Source organism: Garra rufa, chromosome 17, assembly GCF_049309525.1.
Source record: "Garra rufa chromosome 17, GarRuf1.0, whole genome shotgun sequence".
Lineage (NCBI taxonomy): Eukaryota > Metazoa > Chordata > Actinopteri > Cypriniformes > Cyprinidae > Garra > Garra rufa.
Genome location: NC_133377.1, coordinates 32,410,471 through 32,436,296, shown reverse-complemented (window position 1 = coordinate 32,436,296; position 25,826 = coordinate 32,410,471). Strand labels below are relative to the sequence as shown.

General features: G+C 36.8%; 1 protein-coding gene across 2 annotated transcripts; it reads left to right on the top strand.

Moving 5' to 3' along the window:
* The first annotated feature begins 2,540 nt into the window (after nucleotides 1-2,540).
* LOC141289283 (uncharacterized) lies at nucleotides 2,541-9,779 on the top strand. 2 transcript variants are annotated; one of them, XM_073821409.1, is made up of 18 exons: nucleotides 2,541-2,666; nucleotides 2,791-2,856; nucleotides 2,979-3,120; nucleotides 3,207-3,311; nucleotides 4,948-5,022; nucleotides 5,126-5,182; nucleotides 5,338-5,421; nucleotides 5,557-5,649; nucleotides 6,313-6,408; nucleotides 6,501-6,593; nucleotides 6,678-6,764; nucleotides 6,997-7,101; nucleotides 8,043-8,192; nucleotides 8,288-8,395; nucleotides 8,558-8,650; nucleotides 8,823-8,909; nucleotides 9,094-9,189; nucleotides 9,344-9,779. In XM_073821409.1, the coding sequence occupies exons 2-18, from the start codon at nucleotides 2,805-2,807 to the stop codon at nucleotides 9,411-9,413; spliced, it is 1,593 nt and encodes a 530-aa protein (XP_073677510.1). In that variant the 5' UTR covers nucleotides 2,541-2,666; nucleotides 2,791-2,804; the 3' UTR covers nucleotides 9,414-9,779. The 2 variants fall into 2 exon arrangements, with proteins under 2 accessions (XP_073677510.1, XP_073677509.1); XM_073821408.1 differs by having other exon boundaries at nucleotides 2,543-2,666; nucleotides 8,285-8,395.
* Nucleotides 9,780-25,826: the final 16,047 nt, after the last annotated feature.

Genomic DNA, 25,826 nt, shown 5'->3' with positions numbered 1-25,826 from the left:
TTTGACCTTTTAAAATCTTTTTGGGTATGTTTTTGGCTTAGTATTTCTAAGATTTGATTATTCAAAGAAATGTCTATTGATCATTTTTTCATATTTTTCTATCATATTTTTTATTTTTAACAGTTAAATAAGACTCTACTTTGACATGCCTTGGTAATTTTATGTTATGTTTAATATCTTTAGGGGTTCAGGCACTTACTGCTAAAACCCTATTGTAATTGTTAGAATGGTCACAGATCAGCAATCTCCATGTGAAACTGATCGTGCAGACCAAACCGTAAGTCATAGACTTGAAACTTGGAGGGATGGTAGTACTCACACCGTCTACAACATGACCCAGGCTTGCCCCAATCGGCCTGATGGGGGCGCTACAGTGACCAAAAATCGGCATTTGCAGGCTTTAGTGTCTAATGTTGATTTTTTGAAAAACCTACTTTTGGGAACTAGTCCTAGGTTTTTCACCCAATCAGAACCAAGCCAGTGCAGAAAGATTCTCTGGAGAGTTCAAAAAGTTTAACTTTCGACTCACCATTGCAAAGAGATGTCAAAACGTTCGAAAGGGGCAGGGCCACTTTTAGTAAAATGCCTATGACTCTTGAACGGAATGAGATATCTGCACTCAATCTATTTCTAAGAGGTCCCAGGACAAAAATTGTGGAGCTTGGCCACTTGGTGTTGCTATTGGAGGGAAAAAACGCAAAAACTGCAGCCATTTGTCCTTTCAACATGAAAATCACTGTGTATGGTCTTGGCCCGAAGTGCCACAAGCGTCTATAAGGTCATTTGTGTATCTCAAAAAACATGACAGCTTTTGGCCAACAAAGCTTGAGCACTGGTTAGACAAGGTTAATGGAGGCCGATCGGCCTGAATGACTGAAACTCAGTGGGCTACTGTTCGACTCATGGCCCCAAAGGTCTGAGAGAAATTTGAAAGAAATCTATATATCGCATTTTTCAAGGGCATAAACAATTGTATGTCGCATGGTTATTCGTATCATGTGATAGTACTCCTCATTTCAGACAACTTTGCCTTTAGAACCACTGCTGTCAATCAAACCGTTTAGTAAATGATGGAGATGTCAAAAACCTACTTTTGCAAAATAGTCGTAGATTTCTTGCTCAATCTGGAAAAAAAAAAACACTGCAGTACAATTCTCTGGATTTTCTAGGTTAATAATTATCAAATAATATTGAAATGTACCCTTTGGAAAGGTTATAATGGGATAGTTTAGAAAAGGGGCCTGTTCAAATTTACCCCGAATCCTATAAAACCTAAATGAAAACTCAAAACTTAGTGAGAGATTCTAAACAAGCATGCAAAGTTTTGAGGAGATCCGACAACAGCTGGCGCTTTAACGGTCGTAAACATTTAAAAAAAAATTATATTTCTATGGTAAATTACCTGTATTTGCCAAAAATGCTTTTTTAAATCCTTGATTTAGGGTGGTTACAGGCTTGCTAAGTAATGTCTTTAATGCTTTGAAGTGCTTGAGCCCTGGTAATTGCTGTTTTGATGTAATTGATGTTTTTATATGTAATTCTGAAAAGTTAAATTTTAATGTCTTTAATAATATAATACATCATGTAACATAATCGTGTTCATGCCAGGGTCAGAAATTATCTTCTCCATTAAGGGGCTTCTTTTTTCTTCTTCTTCAGGTTTTTACATTTGTGAGACATTTTTATAATCATCTTATTATATTAAAACCCATATGTTGTATTTATATCTCAAATACTTGAATTTGCCCAGTTAATTTAATCACTATTTTACACTTGTCAATAACAATAGACTGTTCAAAATTGTATCTAAATTATACATGTAAAAAAACAGGAGCTCACAATGCAGTAATATTATGACATAAATCAGTATTGTAGATTTTTGCTCTATATATTGTAATAATGATTACCAGTATTGATATAGGTAACAATACGTTTTTGTTTCATTCTGGCTTCACAGACAAACATGTCGGTCCGTGACATTAGCCAAGTCTAGCACAAGTTATCCAAAAACGTCTGTTAAAATCACTGAAGGTACAAAGTCGATGTTTTTTTTGCATCATATCTGTACAGGTCCATCATTATTAGCACTGACTAATCTAAGCACTTCTGATTGGCCAATACATTCCTAAATTCAACAGAAATGCGTTTGCTTGGTTATAAGGCTAAACGCTGCAAAAACTGTAAAAGCAATCACATTTCATTTTAATCACAACAGCTGTAATACGTTGTTTAATCATGTGGGGGCATTTTTACCCCTTTGTCTTGAATTTATGAGATATTTTTGTTCATTTTGGTGCCATTTTTTTCACAAGCCCTAGTTAATTTTCGACCCTGGTTCATGCTAATCTCATCGAAATATGTTGTAATTGAATTAATAAAAAGGATAGGCTCCTCTCTCTGTTACAAATGCCTTTTTTTGTCCAATTTTGCCTGCGGAAAGTTGATCTGAATTGACCCCATCAGTAAGCACCAATGGACATAACACTCAAATATTAACAGATAAATGTTTGTTTAGTTTTGCAATGCTACTTATCTGCCCTTCTGCCCTGCTCACTGTTGAAATGTACACACGTTTACTCTGCTGTGAACAGGTTAACATGTAATGACCCATATTTGTAAGCAACAGTCAGACAGTGAGATATTTCATATGCACACAGAATAAAAAAGTAAGTGTTTATTGCTGCTTCTGTCAATATTCACTACAAAGTAGACATTCATTGATTTTGGTTTTCTGAATCCTTAATGGAATGTGTATGTGTGTATTTAAACCTGTGTTTTCCTCTGTTTCAGGATAAAACAGAAACATGATTAAGATTTTGTCTGTCTTAAGTTTAACTGCAATTCTCTGCTGCTTTGGTATAGTAGTTTTTTCTTTTCTTTCTGGCAGTAATTTTGAATGAATTTGCTTTGTCTTTTGTGGTAACTATTACTTGTTCTGTTTCTCTAAAGCTGTTAATGATTCTTTCATTGTTTTGAAGGTGTGCAGGGTGATGAACCTTCATATGATGACTTAAAACAACAAATTTACAACTCTGGGACTGTAGTCTTTTTAGACTTTCTGGAGAAAGTCAGAAACGTTACAGAGAAATTAGTGAGAGATGATCAGTTCAGAAAATCAAGGTAAGACCAGCTTTGGATTATGTACTGCTATTAAATTGTTGGTTTAGCTGTTGCCTGAACATAACTTTTTTTCTGTGTTTTTACAGGATTTCTATCCAAGGATACATGAAAGCCTTAAGAGAGTTTGCAAAACCACGGAAAAATACTGAGAGGGATAGAGGGAGCCAGGATGATTCAGCTATATTACCACAGTAAGTCTGTCCAGAGTAATTACACTACTGCTGTATATTCATAACATCATTTATTCTGGGCTTGTCATGAACACAAATAATAAAGGTTCAAAAGTTTATATATATAGTTTTATATATATATATATATATATATATATATATATATATATATAATTTTTTTATTTTTAATGAGTCTTTTGTACTGAGCATTTGCCTAACGAAATGCCTTCGGGTGCCTTCAAAAGTCTTCTGGGTCCTCCTTTGGTTTTTCAGCATCTTCTGCATATTTGAACTGTGACTGTATGATTTTGAGATCCATCTTTTTACACTGAGAACTTTAACAGAAGGTGCAAACATTCAAGTCAAGTCACATTTATTTATAAAGCAGTATTGACAGTAATAAACATTAAAATACCAGTATTAATAAACAAAGCAATTCAATGCAGTGTTCTTCGTTTATTAAACAAATTTCAGCTGTAAGGCAGCCATTATTCAGTCATTCAACACTTAATTTAGTTCATTGTTGTTGATTCAGTTTAGTTCAATAACAATGTGAATGTTGCAAAATGCATTAGTGAACAAGTTTAAATGAATATCAGTTAATGTTCAAACATTCAAGAGTGTTCAACTCAACGTGGGGTTGTAAACCTATTAACAGATCAGTGTGAATTGTTCTTATTTTGTGTAAAGATCAGATTTTTTGCTTTTAAGAAGCTACAGAATATGTGTTACATTTATTAAGTCACATTTATTTATATAGCACTTTATAGATTCTTCATTATTTATACATATTTATTCATTACTTACACTACCAGTCATTTCTAAGATTTTTAATGTTTTTTAAAGAAGTCTCTTCTGCTCACCAATTATGCATTTATTTGATCCAAAGCAGCAAAACAGATCAAAGTTTTAGCACCATTACTCCAGTCACATGATCTTTCAGAAATCATGCTAATATTCTGATTTGCTGTTTAAGTCATAAAGGCAAATTTTTCGAAAGCTGAAATTTATGTATGATTTCTTAGGATATTTGGCTGAGATACAACTATTTGAAAATCTAGAATCTGAGGGTGCGAAAAAATCGAAATACTGAGAAAATCGCATTTAAAGTTGTTCAAATGACGTTCAATGCATGTTACTGTTCAAAGATTAAGTTTTTATACATTCACATGATCCTTCAGAAATCATGCTAATATTCTGATTTGCTGTGTAAGTCATAAAGGCGAATTTTTTCAAAAGCTGAACAAATAAGTTTTCCATTTATGTATGATTTCTTAGGATCGCATAATATTTGGCTGAGATACAACTATTTGAAAATCTAGAATCTGAGGGTGCGAAAAAATCGAAATTTTGAGAAAACCTTTAAAGTTGTTCAAATGACATTCAATGCATGTTACTATTCAGAGATTAAGTTTTTATATATTCACAGTAGGAAATGTACAAAATATCTTAATGGAACATGATCTTTGCTTAATATCCTAATGATTTTTGGCATGACAGAACAATTGATCATTTTGACCCATGCAATGTATTTTTGACTATTGCTGATATACTGGTTTTGTGGTCCAGGGTCACATTTGTTTTTTTTTTTATGTAATGGATTTTGTTTGGTGATTTAAAAAATATATATTTACAGCTTCTGTTCTTTGCTTCACAGGAGATTTTTTGCGTTAATGGCTGCTGGTACATTTGGGGCAACGATCGGGGATGTCTTTGCCAGATTTTTCTCACCGTAAGAGCTTTACTATCTTAGTCAAGACAGTAGCAGATCTCATTTACTTCTGACCAGTTCTCTGAAACCCATCACTACCTTTGAATGGGCTTTTCTTCTACAGTTATGTGAAGATTTACCGTGAGACCTTAAAAAACGAGACCATGGCGGACATCTGGAAGTAAGTATAGACAACTCTAGTGTTGCTTTGAAAGAGTGCTGGTTAAAGATATGTTTGTGAATGGAACATCATGACCTTAAAAATCCACCATCCACAATATGCACCTCTCAGAATTGCTCATAACTTGATTTATTCAAGTCACTTGTTTATTACAGAGACGTGGAGTCAAACTATCTTCCAGGAGCTCCTCCAATCTACAGTAAACCCATGCAGTTCTTCAGTCACCTTCTGGCCAAGGCGTATGACCATCAGCAATAAACTGATCAGATTTTGGAATGATTAGCATTTATAGAAGTTTTACTTAGTAATTTTATTTGACTTTTTTAAGTGCAGTGTATTAAAAGGTGACATTTTGTATTTCTGCCATCTAACAGAGTGGTGGAGTCCCAGCTGGTGAACATGCTTGAAGCTGGGGTGGATACTGTTGTGGAAATTGGAAAAATAGATTTTAACCAACTTCATGAGGAGTAAGAGCTATTTTAAAGCCATGAGCTCAAAGCAACTACAGCTGAGGTCAAAAGTTTACATACACCTTGCAGAAACTGCCAAATGTTAATTATTTGACCAAAATAAGAGGGATCATACCAAATGCATGTTGTTTTTCTTTAGTACTGACCTGAATAAGATATTTCACATAGAAGAGGTTTACATATAGTCCACAAAAGAAAATAATAATTGAATTTATAAAAAATCCCTGTTCAAAAGTTTACATACACTTGATTCTTAATATTGTGTTGTTACCTGACGATAGTTGTTAATGAGTCCCTTGTTTGTCTTGAACAGTTAAACTGCCCGACTATAATAACTATAACTAAATGAAAAAACACACAGTAGATCATTCAGGTAACAACACAGTATTAAGAATCAAGTGTATGTACCTTTTTGAACAGATTCATTTTTATAAATTAAAGTATTATTTTCTCTTGTGGACTATATGTAAACGTCTTTTATGTGAAATATCTTATTCAGGTCAGTACTAAATAAGAAATAACATGCATTTTGTGTGATCTCTCTTATTTTCGTAAACTAATTAACATTTTGCATGTTTGACCTCAACTGTATACTGAATTATTGTGCTCCAAATTCATTTCTTAAAGTGTCATTTTAACCACTTGTTTTCTCATCCAAAGAGTGCAGATGGTTATGAATCAGATTAGACAGAAAGCCTTTGAAATTTCAAGTTTGGAAAGACAAAAAGAGAAGAATGATTACCTTATATCATTAAGGTAAAAACCTTTGTTAATTGTACAAACTTGTATGTCATCTGTTGAAACGACAATGTTCTCTAAATAACCTAAATCTTTTTTCTATTTCCTAGAACTGCATCTGGGCTGATTGTTTTTTACTGGGATAAAGTTTTGGAACACACTGAAAGCCCATCGTTCCATGCAAAATACTTGGATTCTATGAAGTAAGGCTACAGTGATGCAAAAATATATTAGAATATGAAGTAAAATGAGCAATAAAGAAAATACTTGAGTTTTGTGTGTTACAGGCAATGGGCAGAGCTGTGCGAGATCAGAAACACAAGTGAAAAATATGATGTGCTTTTACACCCGGATACAAGGCGTGATTTTTTGAAGTAAGGAAGAAAGATACTCAAAATGTGCGATACTCGAAATGTCATTTAAACTAGTATATGTTTAATCCCAGTTTTTTTTTTTTTTAAATGTCAGGCTACTAAAATGATTTATGTTAGATTCTTAAACTAAATAACAGTTGAGTTGTATTGTTCAGTGTTGTTAAAGGTTTTTTTCAAGAAGTAGAGGTTTTACTCTGCTGTCTAATGTCATTTGTGCATTTTTCTTTTCTAGTTGGACTGAACGTAATTTTGATAAATTCTTTGAGGCCGCGACCCAGGAATATTACAGTCGTGGAAATGCAGCTCTTGGTTCAGACAGATTCAATCAGTCCAACTGGTAAATCTAATTTTTAAACTTTCTTAGTAGATCAGAACTGCATGGAATGAAACATCACATTATTTATGGTAAATTAATATGTAACCACATATCTAAGATTTTATTTGCGAGGTGAATAGCAGTTTATGTTTTAAAATTTGTCATGTGTTGTTTCAGATGAACATGAACATGGAGATGTGTTTCATAAAATCTGGCCGAACATAAACTAACAGTCAAAAGTTTTTGAACAGTAAAATCTTTCGTGTTTAATATTTAAAGAAGTCCCTTCTGCTCACCAAGCCTGTATTTATTTGATCTAAAGAACAGCAAAAGCTGTAACATTTTTTAACATTTATACTATTTTAATAAATGTTTTCTATTTGAATATATTTTAAAATGTAATTTATTCCTGAGATTTCAAAGATGAATTTTTTGCATCATTATTCCAGTCGCATGATGCTTCAAAAGTCATTCTAATATTCTGTTTTGCTGCTCAAAACATTTTTTTAATTATTATTAACAGTAGATTACTTTCAGGTTTCTTTAGACATCTTTTGTAACATTATATATGTCTTTATCGTCACTTTCAATCATTTAAAGCATCCTCGCTAAATAAAAGTATACATATCTATTTTCTATCTTCAATTGTTCTATTCATCAAAGAATATAAAATGTTACATATTGATCATAATAATAATAAAAAAGGTAGTAATGATGCTGAAAATTTAGCTTTGATCACGGGAAAAAAATCCATTTTAAAATATATTCAACTATAAAAGTTATATTAAATAGTAAAAATATTTTAAAATTGTACTGTTTTTGCTGTACTTTGAAACAAATAAATACAGGCTTGGTGAGTAGAAGAGACTTCTTTAAAAAACATAAAAAATCTTACAAACTGGTACTGTAACACCTAAAACATTATTAATTATTGATTAAAGGTAAAAAAAAATGTTCCACAGGGCTGTTGTCAAAGGCGCTGTCGTTTACTCACTTCCTGTATATGAAAAACTATCTGTAGTCGGCTTTGGGATTTCTGATATCAACAGATTTCTTCACCGAGTTCAACACGCAGCCCTTATTCTTGAAGGGAACGATATATCCTCTAAAAGGTAAGAAACATACAACATCCATGAGAAGCTCATATTTGTTTACTATGTAAATATTAAAATACTAAGACTTTTTGTTCTTTTTTGTCTATTAGCAGAAAAAACTTCTTAGAGAGCTTCGTTCGTTTCATTTTTGATACACTTGAACCAGTGATTAGAAATGAGAAAACCAATAGCAAAGATAACCAACTATTACTGCCTTTGCGGTAAGACAACGGAATAAAAACCTACCTGAAAATCATTTTGAACCAGTCGATTAGTCTTTTGATTAACTTTCAGTAAGGATAAGTTCTTGATATATTTGTCTAGAAGACTAGTGCTTTGTATAATGGATATATAATCCTCTTCGTATTCATTGTTTGCCATAGAGTTATTAGGACAGTGGTCCTAGATATGTGGACCAATTGTCTCGCATTGGAGCATTTTCTTTATGGTGATACTGATCTCCAGCAATCACAGAGGTAAGACATTTTATTTTATCCTTATGTTTTATAGATCCAGTGTGGTGAGTTTGGAAGTCTAGTGAACTGCCTAGTTCTGAGACACTTAGTTGGCTACAATTTAGCATGTTGATATTTGTTCATTTATGAAGAATATCTGCAAATAATCAGTCAGGAATTTTATATTTTACAGCAAATGGAATCATGCAAGGAACATCATGATTGATGAGTTATTGAAAAGTAATGCATTTACTCGAAAGCAGGTTGAAGAAGCACCACAGTAAGAGAAAAGAGCAAGTGTTTTAAGGATAATGATTTATTTGTTAATATTTGACTCTAAATCTGACAATATAAATATGACGTATGTTTTTAATTCCCATTTTTAATGTTATTAATTCAGTTTTGATTTAAATTTATGAAGTTAACTCATATACTTCTCTTTTTTTGGTTGTTTATTCATAAAGGAACTTTGTTCAAGCCATTCACTGGGTCCTGGAGAAACTGAAGAAGTATACTGATCTTGTAGATGGCTTTGATGAAAGGATTGATCCAACTGTTTTGTAAGATTATCATTTTCTACCATATCTGCATTTAAACAGAAGCCATATCGACTGTCACTTTTTGTTTTTAAACAGCTATAAATATAAGTTTATATTGCAAGTTTATATTATCATGTACAATCAATAAGCTGATTGTTGTTAATTGTTTCCTTAGAGCCTTTGAGAGGTCAATGCATCGCACAAATCTCAAGTTTCATCAAGTCTGGGACCTGCTGTTGGAGTAAACAATCTATATTTGAAGGCAATGTATAAATATAGCATAAATACACCAGCAATGTATTAACAATACTCAACTAAGATGCTGTTATTGTCTACATGTCTCTGAAGGAAAACTAGTTTAATTGCATTAGTAAATACTGAGTAAAACAAACTTCTTAGTTTTTGTTCAACTGTAATGTTTTGTTTGCACCAAAGCATAATTTGTTGCATTGTTTTTATTTGTATTACAAGTTATCCTCCAGCATTATCCTCCAGCATCCTCCTTAACACATTAATTAAAAAGCTTAATATCTTGAACTCAAGAACATGTGGATCTATTTTCATGTGTTAATACTTAATTGCAAATTAAATAAAAATGTGTTTCTGCAATGTGTGTGTCACGATACATCGTAGGAAGGACAAAAGAGAAAAGAAGTAACATAAACAGCCTTTAATCAGAGAACCACAGGGGTAAATCCACAATTAGAACTGGGGGTAAACACACATAATCTAAACAGTAGACTTGACGGGAGAAACACACGGACAGAAACCTAAATACACAGGCTAATTGGAAGAACACAGGTAAATGATAAATCAAAGTAAAAGAGAACAGGAACAAGACCAAATTAAAGCTGCAAGCAGCGATGAACGGGCCCTCGCACCCGGGCTCACCGCCGACCGGTGGCTTTAGGAAAACAGCAAACGGTGGGCAGTATGCTTTTAATACAGTAAATATAGGAGAAATATGTCATAATCATTTAAATGTGCCAAACTTGCCACTGCCAGCTGGTGGCGCTATGCCTTTAACTGATTATTGGCATGTAGATGTGTTCAGGCCAGCACTATTATCAAACATATGAAGTTTGGTGCAGATTGACCTTGGTATGTTTGAGTTAGTGAAAGATATGATATATCCTGCTGCCAACAGGTGGCGCTATGATAATATCTGTAAAATTGGCCTTTAGGTGTCTTCAGGCCAGGACTTTTACCAAACCTGTGAAGTTTGAGGCAGATCAGACATTTTATGGCTAAGTTATAACAACTTCTATGTCCATGGCGAAACAACAAACTTTGTCAGGCCGCCACGGACACACCCTTTAACGAAAACTCAAGATCTTCACAATTTAACATCTCCAAGGCCTCTAGATCAGACTGACCAAATATAATGTTGATTTCATTAAATCTCTAGAAGGAGTTTGCTATAAACCTAACCCCCTGCAAGGACTTCAGATAATGCCAACTGTGAACCAATATGCTACATTTTCCCTATATTCTGATGATGATGATAAGAACATGTAATTCATGATGATAACAAAATGTTATTATTGCTTGCTTTATGTCCACCACTTCTGCTTAAATGTCATCGTTACCTATCTGTTCAATTTGTATGTGGATATTGCTTTGCTGGTGACTCCTGTTATAAGACATCACTCTTAAGCGCTACATAACTAAGAATCAATAAGGAAAACGGTGCCCAGTTGGCACATGCATTCACAGTAACCCTCAGCCAGTTTGGATTTAAAGTTTACAGAATTGAAAGGGTTACACTTTAAAATCAACACAGAGACACATACACACACTATATAAAATGTTGCCATCCAGTTTCATTTGTTAACATTAACTATATTAGTTAACATGAACAATAATTAAATTAATTATTAATTTATTAATGTTAATTAATATTAAGCTAAAAAAAAGTATTCATATATTGTTTAAAGGTAAATTAGTATCTTTTAACATTAGTTTATGTACTGTGAATTAACATGAACATGAACACAGTTCATGTGGGCGTACAGCAATACACAATAAAGTATGAGGGGCCGTATAGGCCATAATTATTGAAAGGCCTCTTACAAACACTAGTGAAACGAAAAACATTGATAAACCTTAGTGAAATTCATTCATATGCATTACTGAAAACCTCTTACAAACACTAGTGAAACGAAAAACATTGATAAACCTTAGTGAAATTCATTCATATGCATTACTGAAAACCTCTTACAAACACTAGTGAAAACCTTGATAAACCTTAGTGAAATTCATTTATACACATAACTGAAAAACATCTTACAAACACTAGTGAAGACATTGATAAACCTTAGTGAAATTCATTCATATGCATTACTGAAAAGCCTCTTACAAACACTAGTGAAAACATTGATAAACCTTAGTGAAATTCATTTATACACATAACTGAAAAACATCTTACAAACACTAGTGAAAACATTGATAAACCTTAGTGAAATTCATTTATACACATAACTGAAAAGCCTCTTACAAACACGAGTGAAAACATTGATCAACGTTACTGAAATTCTTTCATGTGCATAACTGAAATGAGTCGAGATTTCAGTAGATGATGAGAGCTAATAGGTGCGTTCGACTTCATGCGGCGCCGAAAGAAATCGGCTGCCGCCTTGAAAAACAATGCATTCTGGTAAGATCATTTGTCCGACTTTGACCGGCGCTGCAGCCGCCTTTCGATCACGTGTGCCATCAAAGTACCGTGAGAGCAAAACGAGACCAGCCGCAGAGGTCAGGCGCTGCAGCTGCTTAAATTCGGCTGCGAAAGCCTTGATGACGACACACTTTATTCTCATTGGTCAGATTATGTGACGACAAGCACGACGTGTGCTGCGTGTTTTTTCTTAAAAAAAGTTCCTGTATGTAATCAATCTTTATATCGAATATCTGATATTCAAACAAAACATTAATGATGAAAATGAAGATTAGGCGATATGGTACGTATATATTCTTATTGTAAAAGAGTTAAAGTTTGAAAAAAAAAAAAAAAAAAACAGAGGCCGTTTTTTAATGGATGTTGTGAGAGCTCACTACACTGAATAAACTGCTTATAAAAATTGAAAAATGTCCTAGCTAACTACAAAACCAAGATACAAATAATAAGCGTCATATTGCATTACATTAAAGTAACTCACATACTTGATATGATCAACAAAAAAAGCAAAACGATTGTAGCATATAGAATAAATGATAGGGTAACTTTTTTCTTTTATTTATTTATCTTATGTAGTTTCATTTCTTCTTTTTCTTTATTCCTTTTTTTTTGTGTATGTTTGGAATACAGTCTCATCCTTTATAAGTGTCCGACTTGACGGCCGTCTCTTCACTCCTCCCCCGACTGCAAGCGGCTGCTCTCGCCAGCCGGCGGCAGGCTAGTGTAGTGCATCTCGAACGCACCTAATTTCACTTGAAAAGGAAGCTGTGTCAACACTTCCGCTTAATTTGGCGCGTCTGCTTCATGGAGGTTAGTCCAATGTCCGAAGTTTTAAAAATTTTAAAACAACATTTTATCGTTTCAAGTACTATTTCGAATGTGGGAAGACACGCACGCACGATGTTACAGACATAGATATTTATACGTAGATACCCCATTGGACCGCTCCAAGCACGTAGATGCGTCTGCCATTTTGCAGCGATCAACTTGACGTCATTCGTACCAAAGACGTCACTTCCGCTATGCTCGCCGCCATATTTGTGTCCGATATGACAACAGACACAGCGCATCTAAATGAGATTTAATGATAAATTGAAATAATAAATTACTTTTTACTACTACTTCCCACACTGTGTATTTGACTGGATTGTATGTTTAGGTATGTATGTTTTATGTTTACACAAAAAGTGTAAATTATTGTGAACGTAGTCGCTCGTTGAAGGCTTTAAGACCTTGAAGAATCCTGGTCACTACAGGGAACGGGACTCGCGCTGACGGCACTAATTCCCTCAGTCCGCGTTTAGATTTCGGCAAATTCGTTTTGGCGAATGCAAAAAAAAATGTGCTTATTGAGCATAAGCCCAACATCCAGCAAGCCAAGAAAACATAAAATATACCTGAGGGAAGACGTCTTTCACGTCTTGTGTATTCCTTAACCTGGATCTCATTGTTGAAGCACAAATTCAAGCACCAAAAGCAAGAGATTTCTTTATTTAAAATATGCATTTGTATTCATTCAAGCTATATGGCTGCAATAACATTTTAGTTTAGTTTATTACACCACTTGTGCAGCCAGTCACAATTCACAATGGTACCATTTACTCGGGACGATGGTTTGTGTGTAACTTGTGTGCCATTTTTGTATGACAAATAATTTTTAGAGTAATTGTACCTAAATAGTTTCAGCAAAACAAATTATTTTTGAGAACCTTTTTACATGTATATACTTTACTGCAGGCGTTGCAATGACGAACGCTATGTAGTACAATAGTTTAGCGTTTATTATTTAATTTTCATAAATCACTAAACACTGCATAATCTAAAACATAATCTTGCTCTTAAGCCAAATACACACTGAAACAAATAATGTATGGCATCTGGATGAATATGAATAGGTTCGCAGACCAACAGCTGTGCAGGACTGTGGCATTTCGAATATTCAGTGATTACTATGGTCAATTACATAGATCTATGGGTGAATGACGTCGAGTTGACCGCTACAATATGGCTGGCGGCTTACGCATAACGGCCCGTAGAAACAGTCGCTAATGAGGAATCTATGTATATATACATCTATGGTTACAGAGCTCGCCCCCGGCTGATCCGTCATGGCTCTGTGACCGACCGCGCAGCGAGGACGTGTTCGCTTCGATTCGCTGACAGCGCGGGGCGAACATTTAGAGTTCATGTGTTCATTTTTTTATTTATTTTTTATTATTATCATTACTACATGTAAATAGTAGTGTTACCTGCTTTGGGCTGGAAAGCTGTAAAGCACTCGTAATTTTCTTCCAGGACATTATTCATTATTTTTTCATTGTGGAAATATGGAACATACTAAAGAGTACGTAGGTGTAAACATGTTTTTGGCAGATTAAATTAAATTAAAATAAACTAACTAAATAAAAAACAATAAAGTAGCCTACAAAAATAAACACTTGGACGTGCTAAACAATGTTGGACGCTCCTCCAGAGGACTAACTTACAGTAGCCTATTACGTCTCTGCTACGTGCAGTTCTTTGCTGTGGTAGAAAAATAATAAGTAAAAGAATTGTAACAATAAATAAATACTGATTTACAGTATGTTATGTGCAATGAAAATCACGAATTACTGTGTAGTACGAAAAGAGGCTGACGCCAGCGCTATCAACTCGGTGGCGCTAGCGAAGTGAACATGTCCTCCCCGTGTGCCTGTGCTGGGAGTCGGTCACAGTCAGAGCCGCGCTTATGACAGACCAGCGCGGTGCGAGCTCTGTAACATCGTGCGGTGTCGTCCCACTTTCGAAATTGTACCTGACGATGATAAAATGTTGTTTAAAAATATTTAAAGCTTCGGACAATTTACGATTAACCTCCACGAAGCGGATGCGCCAAATTAAGCGGAAGTGTTGACACAACTTCCGTTTCAAGTGAAATTAGCTCTCTCATCCTCTACTGAAATCTTCACTTATTTCAGTTATGTGTATAAATGAATTTCACTAAGGTTTATCAATGTTTTCACTAGTGTATGTAAGAGGTTTTTCAGCAATGCGTATAAATGAATTTCACTAGGGTTTATCAATGTTTTCACTCGTGTTTGTAAGAAGTTTTCAGTAATGCATATGAATGAATTTCACTAAGGTTTATCAATGTTTTCACTAGTGTTTGTAAGAAGTTTTCAGTAATGCATATGAATGAATTTCACTAAGGTTTATCAATGTTTTCACTAGTGTTTGTAAGAAGTTTTCAGTAATGCATATGAATGAATTTCACTAAGGTTTATCAGTGTTTTCACTAGTGTTTGTAAGAAGTTTTCAGTAATGCATATGAATGAATTTCACTAAGGTTTATCAATGTTTTCACTAGTGTTTGTAAGAAGTTTTCAGTAATGCATATGAATGAATTTCACTAAGGTTTATCAATGTTTTCACTGGTGTTTGTAAGAGGTTTTCAGTAATGCATATGAATGAATTTCACTAAGGTTTATCAATGTTTTTCGTTTCACTAGTGTTTGTAAGAGGTTTTCAGTAATGCATATGAATGAATTTCACTAAGGTTTATCAATGTTTTTCGTTTCACTAGTGTTTGTAAGAGGTTTTCAGTAATGCATATGAATGAATTTCACTAAGGTTTATCAATGTTTTTCGTTTCACTAGTGTTTGTAAGAGGCCTTTCAATAATTATGGCCTATACGGCCCCTCATAATAAAGTGCCCTATAAACGCTTCATTCTTTGAAAATATCTTTAAAAATCAAGTTGAGTATTGTAATGGGGCGATATATATATATATAACTGATCTTAAAATGGTAAAATTTTCAGATGTTTTGAACAGATAACAGCAAAGTTTGTTTTGTTGACAAAGTCTGTCTTGAAACTGTTAATTAAAATTTTATATTCAATAAATAACACTATGAAAATAAATGTCTATCAATGAAGATAAACCGCTCATGCTAAAAAGTTGTATTTTTCTTAATCTTTTGCTATGTGACTGATTAGGACAAGTTCATGGTACAGTTCAGTAAAAAATAAATAAAAAAAACAACAACTGCAAAATACAAACAATGAAAGACTTAGTGACCCTTTATATTTTCTCAAAATATCAGACTCTCAAAGATCAGACATATTTATGTAGATTAAACATCAATGTGCATTTTTTCCTCAAAGATGGTCTTAAGCAAAACAGCATGTTTCACTCTCTCTCCCTCTCTCCCTTTCACCCCTCCCCCCTTCAGTCTCTCTTCTGTCACTCTGTGGTGACTGAACACAGACACTCAGGCAGAGTGACAGCAGGTTTCTGATTTCTTTTTTAAATTTTCTTTAATTCATAGAAGCTTGTATAAATTTGATATTTACAGCACTTGCTCAGAATAATAAGATCTCTGTGTGAAAAAAGTTTTAAATAGTTTGGATGCTGCACTTTAAAGATATAAAAAAATACGGTTATCTTTTTTACTATATCGTTAAAAAATCACCACGTCAACACCGTTCAAGATATCCCAACTCCGCTCGCAATTTAGCATCTTCAGAATCTTCTCTTTATGTTAAAAAAAGTTTGGTGTGAACAGCTTGTTGTTCTTAGTAGGAGTATAAATTTGTTTACAGCCTGATTTTTCCAAAAATCCACATTCAAATCAAAATAGCCGGCTTCCTGTTGGTTTTAGCTAATGAGTTTAATTTAGAAAGTTGTCCAGATTGATGAGAACAATATATGTGCAGAGTTTGGTGACTGTACGAAAAACTAACCCCCTTACTTTTGCCAAAAGATGGCGCTATAGAGTGCCTGCTCCACGCCCATTTATGACCTTTCGCCAGTGTCTAAGTATCATTAATATTGATGTGTGTGTTGAGTTTCATGAAATTCTAAGCATGTTATCTGCCTCGAAAAGACAGGAATCTAATTTTAAAGTTTGACACGTTGCCATGGCAACAGCATTTGATTTATCATCGACCCCTTTACATATTCTCATCAGCCGTGTTTTTACATTATTCTGATGAAGTTTGAAGAAAATCGAGTAAAATTAAGAGGCTGATTTCAAAGCATTTTGAAAATGACACACTTCCTGCTGCCAGTTGGTGGCGCTATAACTTTGACTCATAATAGTCACGTTTATGTAATTGGCATCATACAACGAACAAATTGGTGAAGTTTCATCAGAATCAGGCAATGTGTGCAACAGTTATTAGACACTTCCTGTTTCTCATTTCTCGCCATAACTTTGTCGCCTTGCCACGGCCAAACCATTCGAGATATCAAAAATCCCCTTGCAATTTAGCATCCCCAATATCTTGAGATCATGCTGACCGAGTTTGGTGACAATCCCATGGAAATCCTGGGAGGAGTATATCAAATTCCAGAGCATGCACTTTTTACCCAGCCCTAAATATCTCACTTCCTGTTGGGTGGAGCCTATGACATAGAGTACAAAAGTTGTTTGGCTCAGTGAGATCTATATGTGTACCGAGTTTCATATGAATACATGCAAGTATGTGTGCGCAGTACATCAAGTTTTCAAACTGTGTTCCAGGGGGCGCTGTAGAGGCCCTGAACCACGCCCGGGTCCCAGCCTCTGTGGCGTCCAGACGACGGCAGATTCCGACATGTGTGCAAATTTTCAAGAGTTTTTGAGTATGTTAAGTCTCCCAAAATAGCCCGGAAGGTGGGGAAAAAAAAAAAAAAAAGAATCCTTAGAAGAACAATAGGGCCTTCGCCCATTCTGGGCTCGGGCCCTAATAAGGGCACACAGGAACAAAAGCAGGGGCAGAAACACAACAAAACAGGTCCAAAATCCTGACATTTCGCCCCCTGGAAGGTGTGTCCTCATGCTGTAGAACGAACAAACAAAAGAGGGGATGTATAAGAACTTTGGAGAAGGTTTGGGAGGAGAAGGGATGCCTGGGAGGGGGCAGGCAAACAGAGTCCAAGGAGGAGACAACAGAGACAGGAGCCAGGTAGACAACAGGAGGAACCAGGACAGACCAGACAGAGGGAGGAGCCAGGGAAATGACAGAAGGAACCAGGGCGGACTAGATGGAGGGACTTGGAGGAGGAGAAACCAGGTGGGATCCAGGCCATAGCCAAGATGATGAATTACGGAGGAGCCGACAGAGGGAGGAGCCATGGAGGAGGAAGGACTGACGACTCCAGAGGGCCAGCCAATGGCGGTAAAGCAGGTGGTGGAGACGGAGAGTTGATGAGCCAGGGTGACTAGGAGGATTCCTAATTGTTCTTGTTGTAGCGCATGTCTTGAGTTGAAGCTCCGTCGAGTTAAACTATTATTTTCTATTTTTAAATCTAAAAACAATTCTATACATCATCATTTTGGTTTTACATAACATGTGAATATACCCCCTGTTGTGTTTTACAACAAAAACAATCGGAACGCCTTGTTATCATTAGTTTTTATTTGCTTTCCCGAGTCTGCTATTAAGTTAGCTTATAGCCCGTTTAGCATTTGCCAGCGTGGTTGCGGCTAATCTTGAATACATTGTTTATTCTCTATTCACATACATTTCAACTGTTTACTCACTGTTACTTGCTTTAATGGCGCATTTGTGTCTACCTTTGAGTGCAAGTGAAGACACGTTCGAGCTGCACGCGGTGCGGGTCGAGCTGTAAGCCGTGGAGAAGCAGATCCAGGGGTTGCTGGCCAGGCAGATTGAGTTGCAGGAGAGGAAGACTGCACTCGAATCTGCCCGGGTAAGTATACAGCGCGATACTAACACCCTCATCACCTCTACCCCGTGTGATTCTCTGCACAGGTCCGGCGCACCCAGGACGCGATCCTCCCAGATGTCGTTCACTCCGGCGCTGGGAATCCACGGACCCTGGGTGCAGCAGCAGAGGAAGACGCGAGCCAGGCCCCGGGCGAGGACCTCTCCCCCTCCGCCGCCTCCGGTCTTCGAGATCTCCACCCGGAACTGCTTTGCTCCCCTCAGCGAGACGGACGCTGTGATCGTCGGAGACTCCATCGTCCGGTACGTTCGTCTTAACTTAGGTAACGGTAAAGTGCACACTTGCTGTTTTCCAGGTGCTCGCGTTCTCGATGTTTCTTCACAGATACCTGCCATCCTGAAAAATGCACAATAAATGAACAAAAAAACATTTTTTTAATTATTTCTCTATTTGTTTCTCTGTTTCTGCCACGGGATTTCCATCCCGTGGTAACTAGGAATTACACAAGATTCAGCCTGGATTCAGAAGAAGAGATGATGCCAACCCCTCAGAGGACCGCCGATGATGCCAGCCTTGAAACAACATACAGCACTACACCATTTTGCTACAAGTTTGATTGCAACACATAATCATTACTATTAGTGTTCATCATCTGTTTTTGATTACACCATTACTTTTTTTTTTATATTTAAACCATATGTACATCGACTTAACACACAGTAGTCACTACTAATAAGCTACTAAATATACTGTAGTAGCCTACATTTTTTGTCGTTTAAAAGTGTGGCTACGCTTTGTAAAAACCGAAGACAAAGCTACCGCTGCACGCAAACTTCATCTTAGAGATCTGCAAGGGACGGGTGTTTTAGTCCTGCGCCCGCCCGCTCCAGAAGGAATATATGTTATTTCGTCCCGCAAATGCCCACATAAAAGTAACTTATACCCCCGCGGGAAGACAGGTATCTACTTCATCTATTGGCTGCATGAAACAAACCCTCCCGCTAATGTAAAGGCAAAGATGATCGGAGTAATAGTAACAAACTCGCACATGCCTAATGTATTCATTCTTGTATATCGGAGACGTACATTAGGCACGCATAAGTCCGCTGTTGATTCACAAACTATTCATGATTTCGGAGCTCTGATCCATAGTACAATCAGACCTCTACAAATGATTCAGAATGCAGCAGCACGGCTGGTCTTCAATGAGCCCACAAAGGCCCATGTCTCACCTCTCTTTATATCCCTGCACTGGCTACCGGTTACAGCACGCATCAAATTCAAGACACTGATGCTGGCATATAGGACAGCCACCGGCTCTTCACCTGCCTACCTCCATTCACTACTACACATCTACACTCCTTCCAGAAGTCTGAGATCCTCTAGTGAAAGACGCCTCATTGTACCACCACAGAGAGGCATGAAATCACTTTCCAGAACATTCTCGGTCACTGTTCCTGCCTGGTGGAACGTTCTTCCCACACCTATCCGGAATGCTGCCTCCTTAACAGTTTTCAAACGACTGCTAAAAACCCATCTTTTTCAAATCTATCTGACCCGATAGACCCAATAAAAAAAAAAAAAAAACTTTCTTGATCTTGTCTTTATAGCATGTACTCATATAACAATGCCTGATGTATGGTATTTTCGAGCACTTCCCGCTTCGATCTGACTCTTAGGATGAATCACTTGCTGTTCTCCCCAATTGTAAGTCGCTTTGGATAAAAGCGTCAGCCAAATGAATAAATGTAATGTAAATGTTAATGTAATGTAGTATTTTTGCGTGAAATTTCTAAATATTTGCATAGTTTTCAAAATGAATGTCCTGTGAGTGTTTTATAATGAATGCTTACCCATAGAGGTGGATCTTGTAAGGGTCAGTGGTGTTTATGCACATATGAGCACCAGCATAAACAGATTTAGAATGTATTTACTGTATTTTTCATTTATATATATTTATTTTATAATAAATACAAACAGTAGATATTCAGTCACCTAAGAAAGAGTACTCTGAAGTTGTGAAGAATGTCTGAATTAAATAATTTGCTTTTAATCTGTGTATGTATATAAATGTTAAAAAGTTAGAGCAGAGGGTTTTCTTTTAAATTCAAAAGTATTGCTTTAATTTAAAGTTTGTTTGAATTTTTTTTATAACATGCAGGAGAAAAATAAAAAGGCAAAACAAATGTTTTGGTTAATAAAAAAGGTTAAAAAATAAACACCTTTAGAGGAAATGTCAGGCATAGGGGGGCCTTGCAAAATTTACCTGAAAAGAAGGGGGGGCCCTGGTATAAAAAAGGTTGAGAACCCCTGTAATAAAATAATGTTGCAAGCACTGAAAATAAACATGTGTGATGTATTAATGTCTGTAGAGATTCATTCATCCAGGTAGAAGTTTCTTCTATTTTATTTAAAAATCACTGGACTTACAAACATACTTAGAAACACAAGACCTTTCAGTGTTCATCCAAACACCTTCATCAGTTGTTTGGTGCACAGGAAGTTGCTCTGGCAATTATAGATCACATGGCAGGTGTTAGTCCAATTGTGTGCCAGAGAAGATGGTGCTCCAGCAGCTTAAACAGATGTCCCCCCCTCTGCCTGTGAGTGGGAGCCAGTTGGTTTATCTGTAAAGCACCGGGGTAATGTTCTCAAAACAGCATTATATGATGAGGACAGATGATGTCTCAGTCCCCCACCTCTGTTTAAAGAAGGTCGCTCTACTTTCACATAGATAGCCTCCTTGACGCCTCTCTCAAACCATCCATCCTCTCTGTCCAAAATATGAACATCTTGATCCTTAAAACTGTGTTGCTCTTTTTGTAGGTGGGTGAAGACAGCAGATTCTTGTCCCGAAGAATTCTCCCTCCTATGCTGAGCGGCTGTTTTGTCTCCCCAATATAGAGATCTTTGATGTTGTGCTTAGAAAAAATCCTCCGGAACTTCTCTGACAACCCGGCCACATATGGAACGACGACGTGACTTCTTCTAGGTCTTTTAATCTTAGTATTTCCTGGTTTTGGGTCATTCTGTTTATTCTTTTGTGCTTTGGGGAAAGCCCATTTAGGGTAATGACACTGAGTACGTTTACATGGACAAAAATATTCCGATTTTAACGCGATTAAGTCAATACTCTGATTAAGAAGCAACCATGTAAACTGATATTTTTGATTAATTTAATCCGACTAAAGTCATAATCTGAGTAAACACAAATCGAATTAAGACAGGTGGAGTATTCCTATTTTAGTCGCATTATGGAAGACATGTACACACCTTAATCAGACTATTCCCCTTGTGTAGGACTTTTTGCCACATTTTGTGACAGGATACACACTAATGCTGCGTTCCAGGCAGGTTTTTGAGCTCGTAAATCACGTGTTCAAACCACGACTCAGGACTTTGTAGCGTTCCAGGCAAGCCACGCCAAGCATTTATTATTTTTATAGTATTAATAATTTGATTGCAACGTTATATTGTCCTAAACTCTATTTTTCCACCGTGTGCCACTAAAAACCGCACCCCTAGAGGCTTTATTGTTGTTTCTCGGGCTATGTCACGTCAGAACTCGGAACTGGGAGTACGTCGTCGATCTAGTACGAGTTCACGGGTGGGAATTCACGGGTTTGAGTGCCGTTCCAGTGCACTTTCACGGGTAGAAGTTTGGAAAAACGGGTTGTCTGGAACGCGTGTGGACGTAATGATGTGTGTCATTAATCGATCTATGTACTATAACATGTAAAACGGGATCATGAAAGGAATATTCTAAAAGCAACTCATGTAAACAGTTTAATCATATTATTGTCTTATTCAGAATAAGGTCATTAATTAGATTACTGGTGTCCATGTAAACGTAGTCATTGTTACAATGCTTTTTCTAAATGTCTCTGTTCTTTGTTCCTTGCCCCCTGGTTGATGGGAATGGTCTCCGCTCTGTGTTGTAAAGTACGGATAACTCCCAGTTTGTGCTCCAGAGGATGGTGAGATTCGAACATCAGGTACTGGTCGGTGTGGGTGGACTTTCGATAAACCTCCACTTGCAGGTCTCCTTCATCACCTAGGCATATGCCACAGTCTAGGAACGGGAGTTGATTTTTCCTCATCTCCTCTTTAGTGAACTTAATGTAATCGTCCACAGAGTTGATGTGGTCAGTGAAGGGGCCAATTTCATTGATCTTGATCTTCAGCCATGTATCGTCCATCTAAACCAGTGAGTTGGAAGGACTCCACTGTAAGTCTCCAATGCCTTCCTCTCTACTTCCTCCATATAGAGATTGGCCACAATGGGAGACACAGGGGAGCCCATAGCACAACCATGTTTCTGTCTATAAAAGACATCTTTATATTTAAAGTAGGTGGTATTCAAATCTAGATCATGTGACTCCCTTTGTGTCTATAATTGCCAGAGCTACTTCCTGTGCACCAAACAACTGATGAAGGTGTTTGGATGAACACTGAAACGTCTTGTGTTTCTAAGTATGTTTGTAAGTCCAGTGATTTTTAAATAAAATAAAACTTTTTTTAGAAGTGATATATTAATGTTTGACTTTTGTGGTTGTTGTTGTTGTCGTTGTTTTATTAAACTGGAATCAAAACAGAATCAGAATCGATAAGTGGAATCGAAATCGATAAAATTCAAACGATACCCAACCCTAGGCTCAGGCTCTCCGTCACAAGTGGGCTCAGGCTGTTGCTCCGCACAGTGGGGAGATGGTGGGCTGGGCTGACCTCTGGTTGAGAGTGGCACTGGCGAGGTCATCCTCAGTACAGATAGTGAAAAGCGATCCATTTCTCTGCAGTGTCCACTCCACAAAAGTAGTGAAATCCTCTCGAGGACCATCTTTGTACGACAGTGTCGTCCGGGTAGCTGGTTGTGCACAAGGGGCAATCTTGTATGGTCTTTGAGAGATCTGTCCCCTTGCTCCAGCAGCAGGAGGAGGAGGTATACGGGAATGATGAAGACATCCATATAGTGAACAACGGAAACAAAAACACTGAAAGAAAAACGGAAAATAAGCTGAGGGGCAAACACACAAAAAACTGACGGTTGGTCTTCTGTCACGATGCGCTGTAGGGAGGACGAAGGAGAAGCAAAGTAACATAAATAGTCTTTAATCAGAGAATCACTGAGGTAAACACACACAATCCAAACAGTTTATCATTTGGTTTCTGCGTATACCTGCACGTTCGCCTATCTAGTAAACACTATGCGTGAATCAGTGGGCAGGGCTAAGCAGGCAGTGCTGTAGAAGCTGGCACTGATCTGCAGAGACAGTGCTTATCCACACTAGTACATAAACTTGTGCATTCCACAACCTGGGGCCGGTTGCATAAACATAGCCATTATCTTAAGACTGTGTCTAAGAATGAGGCCCAATCCCAATTCTATTTTCTACCCCTTCGCCTACCCCTTGCCCCTTCCCCTTGTCCCTTGAAACAAAGTTGAAAGGGGAATGGCTAAAATATTTCCCCTAAGAAATGGGACACCACTACAACACTATTATACGTCATCATACGTTGTCGCTAGTTCCTAATGTTACGTCAGAGGACATGCGCAGATGTTTATCACAGATTTCAAGATGTCAAAAATGTTGTCATGTTGCAAAAATACAAATGTACGATGTACGCACCATTCATTCACATGTGGCCGTAAGCAAAACAAACAACGCGTTATCACATGCGCGGCAAATTGCTAATCAGTGTAGTGGTGCCGGGAGAAGTGGGTATATGCTTCATTTGTGAATTTCGTTTTGAACTTTCTATTTGAACGCATTAGTTTACTGGATTCTTGGACTAAAATGTTTACAGGGGTTCACTGGTTTAAGAAATTTCTGATCGTAAAAATCTGCTTCTTTTTATTTGTAAGGTATCGTTTTCATTATTATGTACTGATTTAAAATTACTGGTGCGGGAGACAGGGCGGGCGCAGGTGCATTAGGCGCAATCATCAAATACATTTCAAAGCAAGCCGGCGCCACGGTCCTGACTGCATCATCACTGCCTTTATTGGGTGTTTTTAGCGAATATTTACATTTATTCACATATGACTGGATGCGGTGGACTGCCATGATTTTGGCTATGCAGGACACTACTGAATAATGAGCATCAGAGGGGATTTAAAAAGTGGAAGTGTGTATACACCGTCAAGTGTATATGACATAAAAATATATTTTGTAATATCGTGCAATCAGTGCTATCTGCTAGCACACTTTAGCGATTTTTTTGCAAACGTTTATTTACAAAACAACACCATAAACACAAACACAAGATTGAAGGTAATATACATACAATAAAACACTGTCATAAAAATCCTTATTAATGGCAAAAATTACTTATATTTATGAGTCTGCTTGCTCGAGTGAGCAGCCATGTTGGAAATTTCTCTTAGCCCTTCGTTTGAAGTGAGGTCCCGAAAAATCTTCGTTTGGAGGGCTATCTAGCCCTTCCCCTTACCCCAATCCCTCCAACCAAAAGAGAAATGAGACACCCCTACCCCTTCACGTGAACGCGCCAAATGGAGGGGTAGGGCTAAGTGTAGGGGTAATTGGGATTGAGCCTAAGCCTGACCAACTAAAGTCAGTGGGAAAAGACTGTTGCATAAAATAAGTACATGGTTGTCTTTAGTAAGACAGTCTAATTTGCACTGCATTGTGAGAAAAGTAAGACGCTGAACAGCTTAAACAAAATTGCCGACAGTGGGCACTCATCGCAGTTTTCCTTTGCTGAAAATATTTGCATATTGGAGGAATACAATGCTGCAAAATTGATTTTAATGAACAAATTTAGCGATTACAATGCAAACAATAAAAAACACAAGGCTTGGTCCCCAATAACGGATGCTACAATTTCTTGAAGTTTCAGGCCTCAGCTGCTTCTCCAAGTCAAATGCTAATTGTTGAATTGCATGTCTTGGAAATCTCAGTTTTTCAAACTGTTCCTTTTCAGAAAGAACTTCCAGTGGATTTGATCGGTCTTTGAAAAACCTTTCTCTTCTTATTGCATGTTCATAAACCCAAAGATTAAAATTTGCCATAGCACAAGACAAACAAAGTCTACGCTGTTTAAAAATCTGTCACAGCTGACATTTGGTTTCCATGGCAACATAGATTGTAAGGAAAAGTTAGCCATGGGGTAATCAGTCTAACATTTTGGTCTTAAATTAGACCAGTCTAAGATTTTATGCAACTGGCTTACAAAGTAAAGACCCGTCTTAAAGAAAAAAAATTAGATGACTAACTTGTAAGACCAGTCTAAAACAATTTTGTGCAACCGACCCCTGCTGTTGTTTTGGCAGATTGGCTTCAATAAAAGCTGTTTTTAGACTAATGAGA